This window comes from Cynocephalus volans, chromosome 13 (assembly GCF_027409185.1).
Source record: "Cynocephalus volans isolate mCynVol1 chromosome 13, mCynVol1.pri, whole genome shotgun sequence".
NCBI classification, from domain to species: domain Eukaryota; kingdom Metazoa; phylum Chordata; class Mammalia; order Dermoptera; family Cynocephalidae; genus Cynocephalus; species Cynocephalus volans.
The window spans coordinates 44,837,434-44,861,004 of NC_084472.1; the positions used below are offsets into that span (position 1 = coordinate 44,837,434).

Sequence of the window (23,571 nt, forward strand, 5' to 3'; positions counted from 1 at the left end):
AGATTTATATTCTCAAAAAATTATGGGTTTCTAATTTTAATAATTATAATATTCTTATTTTTAAAATATTTTAAGTTCCACGATAAAATAATTTACATTACAGAAGTCTCAAAAACAGATTAAATCATTAGTACCAAACAAATAGCACTTGTCTCAAGCCTAAGAAACTTATTCCTAGGATTTCATCTGAAATTGTTTTATTCTGTGTGCTTCCTAGAAAATATAAATGAATTCATTCCCCAACCACGTGTAGCATGAAAGAGGCCATCAATCTTCCCTTCAAATCTGTTAATAAGGAAATGAAAGTAAAGGACTGGCACTTTGACTTTCAATGCCATTTCTTTTTTTTTTTTGACCAGTAAGGGGATCACAACCCTCGGCATGGTGTCGTCTGCACTGAGTGAGCCACCGGGCTGGCCCTCAAAGCTATTTCTGAAAACTGGTTTGGAAGTCATTGTCAGCAAATTGCAAGCACAAACATAACAACTCAAAAATATATTTTGACACTATATTACTTCCAATGAATGTCATTCAATAAACACCTTTTTAAAGTCTAAAATCTGAAACAATACTCTTGTCAAAGAGCAATTAAAAGTAAAATAACATATTACTATACAACTAAATGGTCAATCATCTTGCATTGCAGATACTATTTTAACTCCTCAATGCATCCCTGCAAGGAACCACTCCAAAGAAACAGTAAAATGAAATTAACTATATTAATAAGTCACAAAATGAGTTCAATATGGAAAACAGAGAAGGAAAAAGTCATTCTTTCACTTGGTATATAAAATCTACCAAATCATTCCAAATAAAAATGAAATGAGAATGTAATTTTTGTTTGTAAAGCACTTTCTTTTTGAAAGTTCAAATTAGAACTTTCAACTTGTTTTAATTAGAAATCTGTTATTTTCACACAACTATGCCTGTTTCTGAGTGCCACATACTTTTTCTCTTACAGTAGTTTTTCTTTCTCTCGATGAGTCACCCCAGAAAAAGCCAAAACTGAAGAGAAAAATAACCATCACGTAAAATAAATTACAACTACTGCATGCCATACCTATAATAATAAATTCAATAATATTCTCAATAGCAGCAACTGGAAGAAATATAAATTTTAATCTTCAAGTTCTACTTTATTAATTTCTTATTACAGCATTTGCCTAAACAAATAATCACTACTTTGGCCTTATGATTTAGCTTGGACAGCCACCACTGCAAGCAAAGGAAAAAAAACATTTTTGATGGCTCATTCAAATGGAAAAACCATATATCAGAAGTTATTGTGTAAAACCTCAGTACTTGTGATGGAAAGTGCAGTTTGGCAGAACACATTTAATTAGGCTTGGCTCCTTAAAATATTAAATACTTAGTTATAATCACATTACAGTTTTGTCTTATAACTTAAAACACAGAAGAAATTCAAAGTCAACCCTTCCTTGCCTCACCCTTTCTTTTAGACGTTAGAGGAAAATACATTAAAAGACAGGGTCAAAGAAGTAAGGATGGAATCTGAAAAAAACTAAATATTATTTCTCCTCACAATATCAAGTTTCAACATATTTCTTTTAATGACTATCTGAAATCTCTATTATATGTAATAAACATTATATGTATGTTACATACAATAATTTACAATATATATGCATATACCAAATATCCAATACTTTCATAATTTACATTAAAAATCTGAGTAAACTGATAAATCATCATAGTTATTGTTTTTTTCTATTTTTTTAGCATTTCTAAAACACAAGTTATATTTTAATATTATTATGTAATATCTGTTACTAATGGTGACCATTTACGGTGTGCCCACAAGGTGCCAGTCTCTTTCCTATACATTTGCTCATTTGATTTCCTCCGACAAAGGAAGGTATTAACCTCATTTTACCATAAGGAATTTAAGGCATGGGAGGTTAAATAAATAGCCAAAGAACACAGAGTTAGTAAGTGGCAGGTCTCGCATTCAATTTTAGATCTTCCTAATACCAACATCTGGAGTCTGATACTTGTACCTCCTCCACTCCTCCATAATTATGTCATAACCGAGAGCCAATACCTCCAAAGCACGATGTAAGTGATGGCCCCCAAAATCAGAAAAGAAAATAATTTATTTCAATCACAGAATTATTTTTTGAGGGACTCCTTACACACTTTGGCATGTTTTTGTTTTTGTTTTTTAAACAAATTAGTGGTGTAGTAAGTGATCTACTTTGGCCACAACTTTCACCATCACCACTGAGCAGGGCTGTGGTTTAAAAAAACGAATGGGGCTGAAAGGAACCTTAGCTATCAGCATACAAAAGATACCAGCAGCCTCCCAAATTGAGAATTTCGGTGAGGGGAATTCCAGCGTAACCTACTTAATATCTGCTGTGGACTGAATTTTTGTGTCACCGCAAAATTCCTATGTTGAAGCCCTAACCTTTAACGTGATGGTATTAGGAGGTGGGGCCTTTGAGAGGTGATTAGGTTTAGAAAAGGTCATGAGGGTGGAGCCTCCATGATGGGATTAGTACCCTTATAAGAAGAAGAGACATCAGAGCTTCCTCTCTCTGACACATGAGGACACAACAAGAATTGGTTGTCCACAAGCCAGGGAGAGGGCTCACAACAAGAACCAAATCTGCTGGCACCTTCATCTTGGAATTCCCAGCCTCCAGAACTATGAAAAATAGATGTGTGTTGTTTTAGCTGCCCGGTCTATGGTATTTTGTTATATTAGCCCAAGCAGACCAAGAAAACACCTTACCACCACATATCCTGCCCGATAACAAATCACGGAGGTAAGGAACTTTGGTCATTTGCTTTATAAAATATCTTTAAATAGGTAGGGTGATATGCTTGTAGATTAAAATAAGAATTAATTATCAGTTGCCTAACTGACTACACCTAAGACTACCAATACTACTGATATCTTTGATAAGTTGAACATTTGAAATACTTACTATAATTCAGGTTGGGTCAGCAGCAAATCTTTTCTTTACTACAATCTTTAATTGGCTAATTTTATGAACAAACTGTGAAAAAGAAAATATAATAAACTTTCAGATAAATTAGTGAATAAGAAATGGCACTATAGCAATTGTTGTCAAGGCAAGTTCATTTAGGAAGCAAGGAGAAATCTCTTGTGGACAGTATCTATTTAACAATCAAATTTTCCTTTCTGACTATCATTGGCCAAATTTTGCACCACATAAAATGAAAAGCCAGTTGTAGAAAAAGCAAAAACATGGCTAGTATATTCAATTTAGTCAGTTTTTTGAAACATTTTTATATAAATCTTAAAGTTTGCACAGACCAAAAAGACAGAAAGTTCTTAAATTTCTTAATTGACTTCATAAATTTGTCTAGGATTTTCTGATTATTAGGTATTATTCTAAATATATTTATTTTCTTTCAGATTATTTTGATATTAACTAACAAGCACCATCAGAGCTTCAGTGCAGATAACAAAAGTTATTTACATGAGGACAGATATACAGTTTTAGAAGTGATTTTATGCACATCTCATTTATTCCTCACAATAATCCTGTATATAAGGTCATGTTTTTCAGCATTATAAATTAAGTAATGGGATTTCAAAAGTTGAAGAACTTGTCTAAGGTCACACTGAGCTGTGACTCTATCCCAAATCTTCTGATAACCAGGCTCTGGAATCCACCCTTATCCACCAGGAATCCAGGAATGGAAGACATGGGGATGGTGGGCAGGGGCAGGGGGACTGGCAGTTAAGGGACCTGGTTTGAAATCACAAGAGGCTCGTCCAACACCTCCTGCCACCAGGAGGACTTCCAGTTCCAGTTTCATGAAGATTCTTGTGAGTAAGTCCTAAAAATCAAGGGAACTACAGGAACCCTCAATTAATTCTAAAATCCGTTCCCTGGAAAACTTAGGCTACAGGAAATGAAATCTATTCTATATAGAACAGTCACAAAATCCCCAGTTACATTTACTTGTGTTGTTATTTTACATGTGACATCTACAGAAACACTCTGCTCTCCACACATGAATTAGAGAGTGTCACTTCTCTCTCAATATGGTGCCAAGGACACGGCCCTGAAAAAAGCAGAAAGCCCCAAAGTATTTGTTTAATGGTGATCTAGAGCTGAAAATGAGAGCAAATCTTATTCTTTGACTGGAATTATGGACCACGCTACATATAACAAAGTTATATATCACTAAGATACACTGAAAAGTCTGTACCGTTATCTTTATATATAAAACTTGAAAAGACTAGACATAAAAGCTACAGGTATGGAAAAGACTTAGATGATAAAATTGACAACAAATTCATTAAAAACTGAATATTAGCACCCAAACAAGTTAACATGCATTTAGTTTAAATTAATTTAACTTTTAAAAACACACAGTGTCCAGAATTAGGGAGGTTAGAGTTCCATCTATTCCATGCTGGAGTACTACTGAGTGTTAAAGACTGATCCTGATAAACTGGACCTCATCTGCAACAGAGCAGTAAGAACAGAAAGCAATTTATCACAGGAGGAGGGAGTCAGTTAAAGCCAGTAGAGCTATTTCAAAACAATGTTATTTCCTCACCAGTTAGCAGCACTGGCTCAATCAGCTGCCATTAAGGGGCCACAGAGAACTGATTCAAGTGCTGGAAAGGGAGCTGCACCACACTTGCAATGCTGAAATGGACCAGGTATATCACAATCATCTAGAGCTCACTGAAAATGTGTATTACCAGGCCCCATCTCATGTCTAATGAGTTAGAAATTCCAAGGTCTAATTACAATGCACATGTATTTTTTTTAAAGTATGCCAGGTGGTTCTGGAATTCTATGATTCACTAAAATACCACATTTATTAAAACTGTAGCACTCTTTTCTAAATAGTAAAGTGATATATCAATTGATTCTTTTGCATTTTGTCAGCATGTTAGACAAACATCTAAACTAAAAAACTATAAAGAGAAAGGAAACGATTTTTTCTCATACTGTAAAATTAGGGAAACAGGGTTTGTCTGCATGTATTGCAGATATTACAAGATAAAGTAATAAATTAATGCATAATTCATTCTAAACACTTCCAGGGGAAAAAACAAATCACACTTGACACATTTGAAAAAGCTTTTTCAACAAAAGAACAAGATCTATACAAGTTAACTTTTACTACTCTCATTAACTGCAAAAAAAAACTTATTAGTGGTAATTAAAAGTTATTAGTAATTCCTCCAATTATTTGTTACATTCTGGTTGAACACTATCCAAGCACTCACTGCACAATTCAGTGCCAATAATAAGCAGAAAGAAGAAAGGGATTTGCTGCACCACAGAGCTTTTAGTCTAATATAGATAAATTGAGAGCAAAGTAGGTACAAGAAAACCTAATAGTAAAAATTCAACTGCAGTGCAACACTTGGTAAAGCAGATTTAAAATACAAAGAAAACTCTCCATTTCTTTCCTCTTACTGAGGTAGAAATAAATCCCTAACTCATCTGCTTTTAAGGGTAAGTCAAATGTTAAATTTACTGAAACTGATAAGTGTACTGTGGTTGTGTAAGAGATATTCACCTTTAGGAAACATACATGGAAGTATTTAGGAGTAAAGGGCCATGATGTAGGTAACTTATCCTCGAAAAGTTAAAAAAAAGAGTGGTGTGTATGTGTATATACAGAGTGAGAGAGCGAGAGAGAGAGAGAAAGGAAGGATACGATAACAAAACAAACGAGATAAAATATTAATAAATCAGTCTTGATTAAAGGTACGTAGAGTTTTTTGAAATATTTTAATTTTTGAAAGTTTTCTATATATGTAACCTTTTTTCCAAACAAAACGTTTTTTAAAAAGTAGGAGGAGGGAGATACATTGAGAAAAAAATTAGCAAAAAATTAGATGTGTTGTGGGTAGATGGGAGTTTATTACACCATTCTGTCTACTCTGTGCATCCCTGAAATTATCCATAATAAAATGTTAAAAGAAAAATACATAAGGAGCAGATGAAATCATGTATGTTAAGTAGCTTCTAGTGCCTGGAAAACAGGGCATTCAATAAATGACAGGCACTGTTATTATAACTGAATTCATATATGTCATGAATGCAGACAAGTATTAGCTTTTGGCATTTAATTACATGCAACTACTTATTGACAGTCCACAGATGTAAGGTGCTCTGCTGGATACTACAGTGAACACACATACTTAAGTCAAAAAACAGCTTACACACTCAGGACTCAAGTGGTCACAAATGAAAGGCAAAACGGCAAAGGCTCTAGAGTCAAACAAACTGAGCTCAAGTGCAAACCAACATCGTTTCTCTCCTATGTGATCTTAGACAAAATAATGTAATAACTAGGAATACCTCTTTATCATATTAAAAAAGAAAAACCATCTAGTTCAGATGCATGAGGTTGCTATTAGAATAAAATGAGATGTTCAAAAGTTGCTCTCTAAACTCCAGTGTTATATAAACATCAGCTCTTATTTTTCTGTGCACAGAGCCAGTGTAGGGAGGAGGATGCATGTACACAAGTAATTGCAACACAAAAGAGAAGGGTAAATGCTACAGGAAAAGATCACATCCAGCTAGAAGGGCAAAGGAAGTCTTCGTGGACAGACCTTAATTGGTGGTTGGGCAGGAAATCAAGAGTCAGAGAGAGGAGGAAGTAGCACTCTAGGTTAATGAAACAAGCCAAGAGAAGACATGAAAGGGGAGAGTGTCAGGATGCAAGAAGTAATAGATTCTAGATTCTGGCAAACAAACAGAATAACCAAAAATATGTCAGTAAAAGTGAGAAGAGAAGGCCTTGCCTGACTCTGAGGAAGGTCCAGGCATGTGGCTCAGTACCCACCCAGACCCAGTTCTAGCACAAGGATTCTGCTCTTCCTCTGCCAGTGCCAACAAAGCTTCACTATCAAAACTGTGAAGTTTTTTGAAATAAAGCACTCTGCTTCAAAAGAAATAACTTAAGCAATACATACAATACCCATACTGCTATGAAAGGAAATGCTTTCTATAGCCAGGAAAAATTCAATCCCAACAAAAACTAATATAACTTTATAAGTTACATTTGGTTTTGAAATACACTTCCTTTTGGTGAGAAACTATCAAATCATATTTTTCTCAAGCCAATATTAAAGTAAGAAAATCCCTTAACTACCAACCAAAAGATCATCAACTAAACTAAAGTCAAACTTTGTCAACTTGACTAACTTTCCTAGAATTTGGCTTAATTCAAAATTACATGATTGTGTGTTTACATTTTATTTTGCCCACAGTACTGTACATAGCTGCCCTTTTTAGGAGAATGTCTTTTCGTTGTGCTTTATAATCCTTTGAGTCACATACTGTAAAATAATGAATCTATAATTACTCCATCTTGATTTATATTTTTACATGAATAGTTTTATAAAGAGTTAAGAAGAAAGCTATGTAAAACCTTTTTTGCCTGTAGCATGCTAAAAACCAAAAATCCATTTTAATGCCCCTAACTGAATATTAAATTTTAAAATGGTGAGAAAAAAGCCCATAGAATCACTGAAAGTTATGTGTAAATAATCTCAGAGATCATACATCCCAATCAACCTTCTCAATCAACAGACAAGGAAAATGACAGCTAGCAAAATTAAGGGATTTCCTAATGATACACTGCTAATTAGTTAGAAACAGATCTAAAATTTTAAATCCAAGTTTTTTGATACCTGGCACACTAATTACACCACATACAATACTGGGCTTCTGATATGAGAGATAAACTGAAAGAAAAACTTACACACAAATCTATGTTTACTTAAAAAAAAAAGCCAAGTATTGCCACTGTTTAGAAAAAAGCAGTTTATGAACTTGTATTATCTACCCCCAAAAATCTCTAACCATATTGGAATACTGGAAAATACTCAGTTTTTAAATACTTATACCAGTTTAATAAAAAAAATATATATATAAAGACCACTAACAGATTAATTAAGCTTTCCCATGGGACACAAAAACCATACCTGTGCTGCCTCCAGAAGTCATGAATGAGCAAGCCATGTACAGCTTTCTCATCTGAAATAAGGAGGGTAATGGACAGGAGTAACTTGAAGAACCTATGTAGGTATGGCATGGTTAAACAATTCTAGAAAGTCTGGCTCACTGATCAATTCCTTAAATCAACAGAACAAGTCTACTGTTTTTTTAAAGAGGTTTTGAATCCAAAGAAGTCCCCAGGAATCATTATCTAATAAGTTATCACACAGTACTACCTTTTCACATCAAACTGTTGCTGCTTGAGTGTGGAGAGCATGCCACAGACAAAATTCAGCTGTGACAATCAGCTCCACTTGTACCCTGCACTATGTACTTAAGCAGCGAGTATACCGCTGGCTTAGTAAGAGTAAGAGCACCCACCAGACCTTACAACTGTCAGAGTCACTCTAGATTTCCTTTTTCCTTCAGAATAAAGTAAAAGTTCAGTTACATAACCTCATAGAACCCAGGGCCTGCATGCTAACAAAGGAGAGCACCAGAGGTACCCCTGTCAGGCCCTCAGGTCTGAACACTGTGAAGCAGGAATGAGGGCTGACTGTGAGGAAGGAAAGGGCTTTCTTCAGTTATGAAATTCACTCCAAATCTGACAAAACTCATTTGTGCCACTTCACAGTTTACTATAAAACTCTTCAAAAGTGCTAATTTGTCAATCAGACAAAGCACTGAGTATATCAGGAAACTATGCCTAATTAGTCATATAAAATCCTAACCAACAAAGCCCCCAACACAGAAAGATCTCCTCTTGTAACACAAGCAGAAGCAGTAAAAAGTTTCCAAAGGCTTAATTTTATTTTTACTGTGTAGACAGAACTCAAGCAATATGCATATTTATGTGTAAACATTCTTCTTGAAAAATGCTATTTTGTAGTAATCTATTCATTATTTGCATATATTTAACGTAACCACTGCACAGAATGGAAAAATTAATATCTTAAGTTACTTTCAGTATTTAGCCAGCTGTACAACTCCAATACAACTGCTATTGGCAGTAGCCAAGCGAACAGAATTTCTTATGCCTAATTAGACAAAATTTATGTCCACCAAAGAATTGAAAAAGTCTGATAAGGCTTACTTGCTACTCCTGATGCAAGCCCATAAAGCAGTCCTCCCCCATCCGACTGCTGAGGGAAAACACTGGCTCCCGGAGGAGGTGGCTTTTCTTGTCTGATGAAATTATACAATAAGGTTTTCACAAGTTTGCTGGTGTATGGAAGACTGCACAAAAAGAAAAAAACATCAAACTCATATTTATGGGAGTCACCTAATTCTTCATAATGATACGGAAATAATTCTACCATTAACACTATCTATTAGTATAAAAGGGTTATTAATAAGCACAATTCAAAGAAATCTAGGATTGTCACATAATAGTAAAGACCATGGGCTTTGAGATCCATTTTGAGGCTTAATTCTGGCTTTGCCTCTTACCACTCCATAAGACATAGGTCAAATCACTTACATTCTTAAGCTTCAGCTACCTTATTTATAATCTGTATATTTCACACTGTGAAATATAAATTTGGCACACTGTGAGGAACCAAGTTCACAGTCTTCCTTTAGCTAAGGAGTACATAGTCCCACAATACCAGGTACTACTTCAAACCAAGGTCATTCTGAGTGTCACTGTCAAAGAAGGGTTTAAATGCAAACCTTCCATCTGCAAAGCCCAGGCCCTTTCCCCCTTCTCAGTGATTTTTAAATATGTTCCAAAGAGCTCCAAAGAGTTCTGTAAATGTGCCACAGGTATACTCAGGGTGGCAAGGAGGATGTGGAGAAGACAAAGCTCCCGACTACCTGAGAACTTTAATCAAAGCTACTTCAGTTGGATTTGTTTTACAGTTTAAAGTTTTGTGAAGACTGTGTCAACAGAAGGTACGAATAAGTTGAAGGAAGGAGTAGTGTGTGTGTGTTTTTATTTAGTATTTACCTATTCCCATCCCCACCCCTAGGAGGCTGTAGGCTTCTGCTCAGGAGCATGGCCCCGCAGCCTAACATGTCCCTGGCAGATGGCTGGCACACAAGAAATATCTGTAGACTCAGTGAAAATAGGAATGGTTAGTGAAGAGAGTGCTGGAATAATTCAAGCACATGGTGATGAAGCATACATTACCCTTGTTTCAAAGAGACTGGTGAGAAGGGGAAGATACAAAAATACCTTGAATGAACAAACACAACTTGATGACTGCTTAGGCATAGAGAATGAAGGAGAAGAAAGAAAAAAAAAAGAGGATTTCAGTTTGAATTTTACAAAGCAACCACTAGGGAAGGTAATGAAGTTGAGGGACAACAAGGAAGGACGGTTTGGACAGGAAAGCAGAATTTGGCTCCTTATGCGCTGGGTTTGAAATAATGATAGAACAACCAGAGAAAATATCTGGCAGGAGATATGGGACAATACCCAGGTAAGAGGACAAGGCTAGATGTATAGATTTATACATTAAAAAATGAGACAAATTTAACCCGAGGCATGCAGCCAGGGACCAGACCCCTCTCCCACATCCAGTGTCTTGGGGCCCCACCTGGGGGTCTGCCCGGGGACCCTAGTCATGGAGAAGTGGACCAGAACCCCCACAACCAGGCATACTGCGCCAGCACCTCTAGGCCCACCCAGTGATGCAAGGCATGGAGCCAGGGACCAGACCCCCCCCTCCCACAACCAGGCACACCGCCAGTGCCTCATGGCCCCACCTGGTGGCCCAGGGTATGGAGCCAGGGACCAGACCCCTTCCCACAACCGGGCATATCGAGCCAGCACCTCAGGGCCCACCCAGGGACCCGAGGCATGGAGAAGGGGAACTGACCCCCCTCCCACAACCAGGCACACCATGCTAGTGCCTCAGGGCCCACCTGGTGACCTGAGGCATGGAGCCGGGGAGTGGACTCCCCTCCCACACCCAGGCATACTGCGTCAGCACCTCGGGCCCTACCCAGGAACCCAAAGCATGGAGCCAGGACCAGACACACCCCACAACCAGGCACACCGCCAGCACCAAGGAGCATGCCAAAAACATCACCTCCATGTGGGTGGCCCACCACAGCCACCACAATAACCATGGCTGCTGTGAAAGTGGCTAGATGCCACAACCACCACACAGATGGTCCACCAGCCAATGGAGTGCATTGATACAAGGAGAGTCACCAGCAGAGATAAAGAAAAGAGGATGTCTCTTTCCACAAAGCCTGTTACAGAGTGACAGAAGAAGCATCTGCTCTGTGATAATACTGGAGGACCTGATCACACCTCCCAGCATTGGACTGATCATCTAGGCAACAAATCAACAGAGTAACCATCATTCTTTCAGGAGAGAAGAAATCTAGGGTGATTAGAGGGGGGAGAGGGGAGGGAGAGGGGGATAAGGAGAGATTGGACAAGGGGCATAAAGAATAATTATGATTTGTAACAATATATATGCTAGTAATATTGATTTGATCACCATATCTCAATGTTGAACCCCCAAAATATATATAATCAATTTTGATTCAATAAAAAAATAAAATAATAAAATGAAATAATCAGACTAATTTAAAATAGAAACATACCATGGACCTCGCATCAAATACTTGTGGCTGATGCTCTGTCGCAAAACTTCCTTGTGGAAGAGTTGGCAGGAAAGGAAAACAACCATTGTTGATATAGCTTCTACTGATATTTCATATGTAATATCTCTGGAGAAATGGAGGAAAAACAGAAAAGTCACTTTGGAAGATTAAGATATTACTCTTCTAAATAAACTGTACAAGAAAAACTCAAATCTAAATAGTCAAACATTTTTAGGTTATTAAAAAATACTAATATGTTTACCATAAAAATTAAGTCAAGCAAAATTATTAAACTCTTTTCTGGTCATTAGCTCTTGTATTTGGATCCCACTATCTCTCTCTTTTTCAGTTCCCATTTCCTAGTCTATTAGTGTATAACAGAAACAGTTCCCAGTAATGTTAAGCTGTGAAGATCCAATCTAGACTTCTATATTCATCCCTGTTCAGTCATACTACAGAAGCAAATATTCAGATTGTAAAACTGAAGAGAAGTCACAGTGTAGGGAAGAAAACAATGACTTTTGGAGTTGGTAATCGCTTTATGATCAAAACAATGGTACACCCTAGATTTGTTGTCTCTAGTGTCCACTTTCTCAAGGCCAACTTTGGATGTTCAGCAAAATATTAACAGTAAACACATTATACCTGTTTTATTAAGTACATTTCTATTACGAAGGAATACCTTGTCATCCAATGATCATTAATCCCTTTTAGAAACAAATCTCAGGTCAAACAAAAAGGAAAAGTTTGAGTTGAGCAGGGAGCACAAAAAGGAATAAAGGCATCCAGAAATTTTCAGTTACTGCAAATGTTGAAACAGGATTATCATAGGGAAGAGTAACATGTGAAGAACAGGAAAGTGGAAATCTCAACAGTACAGCAAAAAGTAAAAACTCTAAGAACATATCAAAATATTTTTATAAAACTGAAATATTCATGAAATTCCCAAAGAAAAGTACTTATCACCTACTTAAATGAAGGCTCATTAAACGAGAATTGAACAAGCTTAAATTCTACCAGATACTGTAAGGTGTTATTACTGACAGAAATATGTTTAAAAACAAAGTATACAAAATAAAACAAAAAATCAATAAATCTCAGTTCTACTCAGAAATCTGACTTTTAAAGTACTGTGGAATAATTTGCCTTCCTGAAATTTCCCTAATTACTATTGTAAATATTAACCACATAAAAAGCAATTCTTGCATTTATTCTTACTTCCTGAACTGGAAGAAAGACAAAACTGATGTTTCACATCGTGGTATGTTTCACTAATGATAATTTGGGTGCTCAAAACCCAAAAGATTTTGCATCACAATAACCACTCATTCATATAATCCACGCCTGTTGGGAATCTATACTCTATAGTCAATTGGCTAGGCTTTTCAGTTGGGTCAGGTTTTAAGGCCAAATCCTGAAGTAATAAATACCTTGCTACAGGGTAGAGCCTATCTAGATAGGTAAATAGATGACTACTTCCTTACAAATGTTTCAGTAATAAAGAATCGACTACAGTGGTTTATAATTTAAGAGCTTCCTCTATGTCCCAGATCCAGAAACAAATTGTTTTTTTTTTTTAAACGAAAAACTATGAACGTTAATAAATACTAGGTCTAATAAACTTGGGGAAATATATTTGGAACAGAGGGTTACTCTCCTTCGAAATCAATTGAGCCAAAGAAAATCAGTCTCTTTCCATGGAATTTTGTAAACTTAAAGCAATGAAAAGTAGAGGATTTGATGTTGGGAGGTAGGGAAAGCTTATAGCACATAACAATACTAAGTCAACATGGCATTAAGTTTTATACCAAGCTAAAAATCCATTCTCCAAAACTCCTAAGTGGAACTAATTGATACCTCCCATGTGCTCCTAAAGGCCCAGAGAAACAAATTCTATAAAGTTGTTTATCACATTGTATCTCAGCTTATATATCATTCAACAAATATTGATAAAGACTATTCTTACTATGTCTATACAGGCACTAAGCTATATACTGGGGACAAGGCCATTAATAATAGATAAGGCTCCTGCTTTTATGGAGCTCACAATTAGTGGAGAAGACAGAAATCAAATAAAAATTACTCCAAAAAGGACAACAACAACAAAAAGAGCCAGTTGCAACACAAGAGGATTATAGAGGACTCTGATTTTAACTCTTTTGATTTGTGGAATCAAAAGATAGCTTCTCTAAAAAAGTGACATTTAAGTTAAGACCTAACGTATGAGTGGCAGCTACTTGCAGATAAGTTTATCTTTCTTATTAGAACACATGAGATTCTAGCTAGGGACCCTTCCATTTTTGTTTGTCTGGTTTTTTGTCTTTTTGTGGGGTTTTTTTTGGCATTCTCAATTTAGTACATAACAGGTACTCAATGGATATATACTGAGAAAGAGAGAAGAATCTTTATTGCTCTGATTTTGACTGAAAATTTACTGGATACCTTCCTAAACAGATTCATCAGCATAGTGTACAAGGCATACACAACTTAGAACAGCAAAGAGGAAGAAGTATGTTAAGGTCATATAATACATGTTCATAGGCATAAAAGGAATACTGATTGCAACAAAAATGTAAAGGTAATTTCATGAAAGAAGGATCAAGGATGTAGACTGACTTAGAGGCTGTCTTCTATTGATTTTGCCTGACCAACATCCAGCTCCCACTCTTCTGGCAAAAGCAGCCCTCTTTTCCTTCCAAGAACTTATCCCCTCCCCACAAATATGCTTCAGATGGGGCTTGACTCCACCTCCTGGTTGCAAGAGGTGATCAAGGTATGCCCAATAAAAATGGTCCCTGTGAAATCTTTCCCAGGACTTCTGGAACTGTCAGAAAAGAGGCATTTTCTCCTGAGATTGTGAGTGCTAAGAACCACACATGTCTAGATCTGCTACTGGATTTCTTTGCCAATGTAGGAGATGATCTTGCCTGAGAAAGGAGATAACTGAGAAGACAGACACAGTAGTGACAAGAGATTGAGAGAGAAGGGAAAAAGAAGCGAGAGGAGAAAGAGAGAGGTCCTAGTGAAGAGTCGGCAAAAGAATCAGGCACATAAAAAGAAATTACAACAAAATCCAGCAAATCCTATGAAAGAATATGAACTCTCTATATAGGAAGACGAAGATAACAGCAACCAATTCTGCCTGGGGCAGGAGGGAAATGCTTCACAAAGAAGATGGTATCTGAGCAGAGGAAGAATAAGACAAAGGGGAAGAGCATTAAAATAAAGAAACCACACAAAGACACGCAGATTTCAAAAGGTCTGGTAATTTGGAAGAAAAGCAAGAAATTAAATATTGATCAAACAGATTGCTAGGTGGATGGAGAAGAGGTGGAGGCAAAGGGACAGGTATTGGAAGCTGAGAAATGAATGAAAAGGAAAAGAAATGTGTATATATTGAAGGAAGAGAGATTAAAACAGTTACAAGAAGATCAACAAAATTTTAACTAGACCTAATTAAAAAGTTGGGCTAGGTTGCCAAATAAAAGAAACTTTGAAAAACAGATAAACAGCATTTCTCCTTAGCAACACTAACCAACAATAGTTGATTATCAAAAACAAGATACCATGTTGCAAGATTGTAAAAATAACTAAAATATTTGGGAATTAGCCAAGAATTCATGGGACATCCATGAAAAAAACCAAAAACTTAAACACCAATAAAGGACACAGAAGAGGAGGATCTGCATGGAACAACCTAACCCTGTGAAGACAATTCTACTCAAGTTCATCTATGACGTCAACGCAATCACAACCAAAATTCTCACCGGACTTTTTTGAGGAACTTTATAAATTGACTCTAAAATTTTTATAAAACAATAAACATAGCTGAATCAACCATGAAAATGAAGAGCAAAGAGGGGGACTTTGCCTGCCAGATATCAAGCCATGCTACACAGATGCAGTAATAAAAGCAGCATGGTATTTGCACACAAAAGAATAGACAAACCAATGGAACCCAATGAGAACTTAAAGACAAACCTGTATATACATGGAAACAATAAAGGCGGCTCCACAAATCAAGGGAGAAAGAATAGACTTTACAGAAGATGGTGTGGGGGAAAACTGGCTAATTTCATGAAGAAAAATGATAATGGATTCCTAATTTACAACATACTCAAAGACCTACCACAGATGGATTAAAGATTTACGTGTGAATGGTAAAACTGAAGTTAACAGAACAAAATGTACAATGATTTAAGTTTGTAATATAAACACAAGAAAGGACTTCTTAAATAAAAGCCTAAAAGCACAAACCACCCATGTAATTACATCAAAATTAAAAATTACTGCTCAAGAAATGAAACCTTGGACAAAGTAAATAAGCAGATAATAGACTGGAAGAAGAACAAGACACTAATATCTAGAATACTATAAGCAACTGCTGCAAATGACCAATAAAAAGGTAGAAACTCCACTAGAACAAAAAGAGCAAAAGATATAATCAGGCAATTTAAAATAACGTGATAGCCCTTTATGCCTGAGATAATGTAAACTATTGGCAGGCATGCTAATGATATAAAAACCCTCATGTTCCTCTGATGGGAACAGTGACCAGCAAAATCATTTTAGAGAACAACCTATGCCCAGTATATATACAAGAGTACTTCACAAATTCCATGAAAACATCTGTATTATCTTTTAATTCTATTTTTCCACAAACTTTTTGAAGTACCCTTTTTGTGTGCCAAAGAAAAATTCACAGAGATACAAAGGAGGACTGTAGGAGGCAACCTCTAAAATGACCCCCAATAATCCCTGCTTCCTGCTATTTGTACCTTGTGTCAGTCTTCCTCCCCCAGCCCCAGCATACGCTGGATTTAGTGACTAACTTCTAACAATACAGTGAAATACACTGTATTTCTAACAAAATACAGTGAAAGTGATAGGATGTCACTTCGGAGAGATTAGCTTACAAAGACAATGGCTGGTTTTAGGCTCCCTCTCTCGTTCTTTCATTTGCTTTCCAGATGTCTTGGTATGAGGTGACATGTGGAGAGGTCCACATGACAAAAAACTAAGGGAGGCCACCTCCAGTCAACAGCCAGTGAGGCTGATGACTGAGTTGACTGAGTCCTCAGTCCAACAACCCTTGAAGAACACAATCCTGCCAACAGCCAAATGAGAGATCTAGGGAGCAAGTCCTCCCTGGTAGAGGCTTCGGATGAGACCACAGCCCCAGCTGGACTACAACCTCACGAGACACCTTGAGTCAGAGGCACCAACCTAAGCTGTACCCATATCCCTAACCCTAAAAAACTGCAAAATAATATCTGTTTTAAACAGCTAAGTTATAGGGTAATTTTTATGCAGTAATAGATAAATAACACAAAGACATTCATCATCTGTGGGGGTGCAAAGTTGGAGGCAATCCAGGTGTCCATCACTGAGGGACTGAATAAGTAAAATGTGGTGGATACACACAATGCAGTGGTTTTAAATGCCACAGACTAGATGTTCACTAAACATCACAAGTAACTCTTAAAAACAGTTCTGAGAGGGAAAAAAGCAGAAAACAGAATGAGTTCTATAACACAATTCTATATATATATATACACACACACACACATATATATAAAATACATGTACACATAACATTTTATATTTGAACATATACATATAAAAGCACATACATTAAACACATTAGAATGGCTGTTTATGGAAAAGAAAAGGAGTAGAGAATAGGACAAAAAAGTGAGTAAGTGAATGAATGAATATTAAATGGAGAGAAGGGCAGACCATGAATGAGCTAATGATGACAGTGCTGAAGAATACAATTAACTCAACCCTACACCTGAGGGGTCCAATTGTGGGATGAATGGAGGCATAAGAGGTTGGGAAACATAAGGTGATAGGTGGGACATTATGAGGACCTCAACTAAAACAATGACAACAGAAATGGAAAAGAGCAATCAGACTTTAACATTAAACAAAATAAAACTAATACCACTCAATGACAGACTGGATGCTTAAAGTGAGCGATATGAACTTAAAACCAATCAAGAAAGACTAAGGTTTCCAGATTTAGAACTCAGAGATGGTGATATCATCAACCTAAATCAAAAACATAGTAAACAACAAATCACCATGTATATAGTTGTTGCTCATTATTATTTTTATTTATTTATTTTAAATAAAAAGTTATTTTATTTTTTAAATTTTATTTTGTCGATATACATTGTGGCTGATTATTGCCCCCCATCACCAAAACCTCCCTCCCTTCTCCCTCTCCCCCTCCCCCCCAACAATGTCCTTTCTGTTTGCTTGTCGTATCAACTTCAAGTAATTGTGGTTGTTATATCTTCTCCCCCCCCCGTTTTTTTTTTTTTTGTGTGTGTGTGTGTGTGTGTGTGTGTGAATTTATATATTAATTTTTAGCTCCCACCAATAAGTGAGAACATGTGGTATTTCTCTTTCTGTGCCTGACTTGTTTCACTTAATATAATTCTCTCAAGGTCCATCCATGTTGTTGCAAATGGCAGTATTTCATTCGTTTTTATAGCTGAGTAGTATTCCATTGTGTAGATGTACCACATTTTCCGTATCCACTCATCCGATGATGGACATTTGGGCTGGTTCCAACTCTTGGCTATTGTAAAGAGTGCTGCGATGAACATTGGGGAACAGGTATACCTTCGACTTGATGATTTCCTTTCCTCTGGGTATATTCCCAACAGTGGGATAGCTGGGTCATATGGTAGATCTATCTGCAATTGTTTGAGGAACCTCCATACCATTTTCCATAGAGGCTGCACCATTTTGCAGTCCCACCAACAATGTATGAGAGTTCCTTTTTCTCCGCAACCTCGCCAGCATTTATCGTTCAGAGTCTTTTGGATTTTAGCCATCCTAACTGGGGTTAGATGGTATCTCAGTGTGGTTTTGATTTGCATTTCCCGGATGCTGAGTGATGTTGAGCATTTTTTCATATGTCTGTTGGCCATTTGTATATCTTCCTTAGAGAAATGCCTACTTAGCTCTTTTGCCCATTTTTTTAATTGGGTTGCTTGTTTTTTTCTTGTAAAGTTGTTTGAGTTCCTTATATATTCTGGATATTAATCCTTTGTCAGATGTATATTTTGCAAATATTTTCTCCCACTCTGTTGGTTGTCTTTTAACTCTGTTAATTGTTTCTTTTGCTGTGCAGAAGCTTTTTAGTTTGATATAATCCCATTTGTTTATTTTTCCTTTGTTTGCCCGTGCTTTTGGGGTCGTATTCATGAAGTCTGTGTCCAGTCCTATTTCCTGAAGTGTTTCTCCTATGTTTTCTTTAAGAAGTTTTATTGTTTCAGGGTGTATATTTAAATCCTTAATCCATTTTGAGTTGATTTTAGTATACAGTGAGAGGTATGGGTCTAGTTTCATTCTCCTGCATATGGATATCCAGTTATCCCAGCACCATTTGCTGAAGAGGCAGTCCCTTCCCCAGTGAATAGGCTTGGTGCCTTTGTCAAAGATCAGATGGCAGTAAGTGTGTGGGTTGATTTCTGGATTCTCTATTCTATTCCATTGGTCAGTGTGTCTGTTTTTATGCCAGTACCATACTGTTTTGGTTATTATAGCTTTGTAGTATAGCTTAAAGTCAGGTAGTGTTATGCCTCCAGCTTTATTTTTTTTGCTGAGCATTGCTTTGGCTATGCGTGGTCTTTTATTGTTCCATATAAATGTCTGGATAGTTTTTTCCATTTCTGAGAAAAATGTCTTTGGAATTTTGATGGGGATTGCATTGAATTTGTATATCACTTTGGGTAGTATGGACATTTTCACTATGTTGATTCTTCCAATCCAAGAGCATGGGATATCTTTTCATCTTCTTGTATCCTCTCTAATTTCTCTCAGCAGTGGTTTGTAGTTCTCATTATAGAGATTTTTCACCTCCTTGGTTAACTCAATTCCTAAGTATTTTATTTTTTTGGTGGCTATTGTAAATGGGCAGGCTTTCTTGATTTCTCGTTCTGCATGTTCACTATTGGAGAAAAGAAATGCTACTGATTTTTGTGTGTTGATTTTGTATCCTGCTACTGTGCTGAAATCATTTATCAATTCCAGCAGTTTTTTTGTAGAGGTTTTAGGCTGTTCGATATATAGGATCATGTCATCTGCAAACAGGGACAGTTTGACTTCATCTTTTCCAATCTGGATGCTCTTTATTTCCTTCTGTTCTCTGATTGCTCTGGCTAGTACTAGTTGTTGCTCATTATTCACAGATCCTTTGTGAATTCACCTATTTGATAAAATTTAGTTGTAACTCCAAAACCAGTATTACAGCACTTTTGCAAACAACTGATCTATACAATTTTCTAATTTGCACCAAAGAAATCCTGGACAAAATTTCATGATAAAATAGAGAGAGCTAAAAACTGCAAATGAATTCACAGACAGACAATACAGTATACTATGATGAAGATGATAAAATAAAAACAAGGTCTGTATTTTTCTTGTATCATGTGGAACATGAGATAATAACTGCATAGCAAAGCTTCACATAAAATTGTCCAGACATAATGTGATGTCTGGAATTTTCTTGAATTAATCTGAGAGGTGGAGGAGAGTGGTTATGGATAGGGGTATAGGTGAAACAAGAGTGGCCAAGAGTTGTAATTGTTGAAACTGAGTGATTAGCATATGGTGCTTCATTATTCTCTCTGCATTTACACTTATATGCGTGAAGTTTACAAGTGTAAAATTAAAAAATTGACCATTTATGAAGTAACTGCAGACCACAAGTTTGGTAAAGACAGGGACCTCTCTTATTCCTAGCTCCTACCATAGTTCCCAGCAAATATTAGGTACTTAAATATTGGTTGGAATGAATGAGCCATTAAAAATGTACACTTAAATCTAATTTGCTAAAGTTGTCTGATTTTAGAAGCTGAATATGTTTCATCAGCACTGTATTCGTTTTATGTTGCTGTCATTAAATCATCACAAACTTTAGCATCTTTATTTATTTATTTATTTTTTGTCCTTTTGTGACCGGTAAGGGGAACGCAACCCTTGGCTTGGTGTCGCCCGAACCGCGCTCAGCCAGCGAGCGCACTGCACCGGCCATTCCTATATAGGACCCGAACCCGTGGTGGGAACGCCGCTGCGCTCCCAAGCGCTGGACTCACCCGAGTGCGCCACGAGCCGGCCCAAACTTTAGCATCTTTAAATAGCACAAATTTGTTTTCACACAGTTCTGGAGGTCAGAAAGTACAGCACAGGTCTCATACTGTGGCTAAAATGAAGATGTCAGCAAGCTGCCTTCCATTCTGGAGGCTCTAAGGAAGAATCCATTCCTACTCATTTGGGTTGCTGGTAAGATTCAGTTCCTTGTGGATGTAGAACTCATGTCCCCACTTTCTTGCTGCGTAAACTGAAGGCATTTCCAAGCTTCTAGAGGTCGCAAGATTCCCTGGCTCCTCCATCTACGGTACCAGCACCAGCTTCGAATGACTCCTCATGTTGCATCTCTCCGGCCCATTCTTCTGTTTTCCTCATCTCCCTTAAAGGACTTGTGTGATTAGACTGGAATAATAAAGTAAAGTTTCTCCCCATCAAAAGGTCTTTAATTTTGGGCCAAGCCCGTGGCGCACTCGGGAGAGTGCGGCGCTGGTAGCGCAGCAACGCTCCTGCCGCGGGTTCGGATCCTACATAGGAATGGCTGGTGCACTCACTGGGTGAGTGCCGGTCACGAAAAAAAAAAAAAAGTCTTTAATTTTAATCACAACTACAAAATTGCTTTTGACACATAAGTTATATTACTCATAGGTTCCAGGGACTAGAGCATGAACATCTTTGGGGGTGGGGAGACATTACTCTGCCTACACTAGCACCCAGCAAGAATCAGATGTAAGTGCTAATTTCAATAGGAACCAAAAATCTGCCACCAGCCAGCATGAAAATATTACTCATAGTTATACTCATGGAGGTAATAAAAATATAATGTTCAAACAAATAGATTAAAATAGGCTCCAATAAACTGGGTAGAAGAAATAATTTAAGCACACAATGAAGCACAGCTTCAAATGATAGCAAAGGTATAAATTCGGCTACAACAGAATATTTTTTTTCAATAATGTCAAGAATCTAATCCCCAATTTTAGTTGTCTAAGGAGCAACAGTACTTATAGCCACAAAGCAAAAGAAAGTTTAAATACACAGAATGAAAATTATTCAAACAAGGATAATGACCATCCAGTAGCTGCCCACCCCACTTAGAATAAAATGCAGTGTCCCTAACTCAGCCTCTAAGACTCTATCTTCTGACTAATCATCCTAACTTATCTCCCAACATATGCCCTCTATCCTTGCTCATTCTGCTCCGGTTCTCCCGGCCTACTCAGTGGTCCTTGGATATACTAAGCATGTACCCACCTCAAGGCCTTGCAGCTGCTGTTCCCTCTGCTTAGAGTGCTCTCCCATCAGATAGCGATGGGACCCTGTCTCTGACTTCATTTGTGTTTCTATTAAAATGTCCACTTCACAAGAAGCCTTCCCTTACATACGACCATATTACATTTTTTTCACTGCCTTTATCATATCCTGATATTATATTAAATATGAATTTGTCCATTGTCTGTCCAGCCACAACTACAATTTATGTTTTATTCAGTACTGTATCCCTAGCCCCTAAAATAGGGGCTAATAACGAGTAAGTACTCATATATTTGTTCCATAGTCTCCACAATGCTCACAGGCACAATGAGGAATAAATATTATTTTAGGTTTACTAAAATCAAGAAAAATATATCTATTCATGTCCAAATTTTACATGACAAAAAATATCTGAAACTCCCAGCTTCCAAACACTACTTCATGATTTAGAACTCTGCATAAAATTTCACTAGACTCCTGGGGCCACAGTAACAGAACTAGTAGCAAAAGCTAAAATGATTACTCAATATTCGTTTGAAGTACAACTTAGGCACAGCAGCCCATGCCCTCATTTAATCCATTTTCTATCACAAATATTAAAGATGACTGATGTTTTTAAAAAGTCAGCTTCAAAATGAGAAACGTAAATTTGAGATCAGCTCATCTGGAAAAAAAGTTATATAAACAGAAAAACCTCTGAAATAGCCACTTCAGAAATACATTTTAAAGATACATGTGGGTAAAATGTGTCCATCAATTAATCCGTACCATGTCTCCTCATATCTCCCAAGTCTGTATAACAGTTCCATCTTCCCCTCTGTCCCCAAACTGCTTGGCTAATTCATATTCATCATTCAAGACTTTGGGCTAGCTTCACCTCCTCCAGAAAACATTCCTTGACCCACAAGTAGATTAACGGTGTGCCTATAATATATTCTGAATATCACTATTATAATGCTTTTCATACTCTTATAGTCTACATCATATGAGACAATAAACACTTGTTGAATTAAAAAATTCAACTTCAGATCCCTGTATTGGCCAGCTGCCAAAAAAAAAAAATCTACTAATATTAGAAAATAAATGAAAAATGTAATAAAACACACCTTCATATCAACTTACATAACCATAGATTATTTAAAGACAGGGATTGGGCCTATTTCCATTTCCAGCAGTAATGGATAGGAAGTTCAGAAGAAACTTCCTGATGAAGTCAACAAAAATCCTTAGGGTAAAAGGGAATCGAGAAGGACACTTCCTACAAGCATCAAAAAGCTAACAAAATATTGAAGGATTATAAGGCCAAGATTCAAGGCACTATAAAAATCTATCTCAGCCTGACAGCTGGATTGCTTTGGCCTGGATTGCTTTACAGATCCATAAGAGGTGGCTGGGAATCTGAGCAGTGTTTTTGACAGGGCTGAGGGTTTAGAGGACAAAAGCTGGAGTTCAAAGGTGCAAGCCCTGGTAATTCACCCCACAAAAAGTGTTGGGATCCTCAAAGGGATCCTTACCTTGGGAGTAAGGGAGAGAGGAAGTATATCAACTCACTACAAGACTATAACCCAGCTTTAAATTTCAGCCCTGAAAATGAATTAAGATGAATCCAAGATACTCAACAGAAGAGACAATCCTCTCTGAAGAAAGATAAAATCATACTAACCATCTAATTGTT

General features: G+C 36.9%; 1 protein-coding gene across 3 annotated transcripts in view; it reads right to left on the bottom strand.

Moving 5' to 3' along the window:
• Window positions 1-23,571, bottom strand: part of DYM (dymeclin) — a 389,485-nt gene that overhangs the window by 262,918 nt on the left and 102,996 nt on the right. For all 3 annotated transcript variants that reach the window (XM_063076501.1, XM_063076499.1, XM_063076500.1), the window contains exons 7-8: window positions 11,538-11,663; window positions 9,070-9,212 (exon numbers count right to left, since the gene is read on the bottom strand). In XM_063076501.1, coding sequence (XP_062932571.1) covers window positions 9,070-9,212; window positions 11,538-11,663 — 269 coding nt within the window. The remainder of the gene's footprint in view (window positions 1-9,069; window positions 9,213-11,537; window positions 11,664-23,571) is intronic.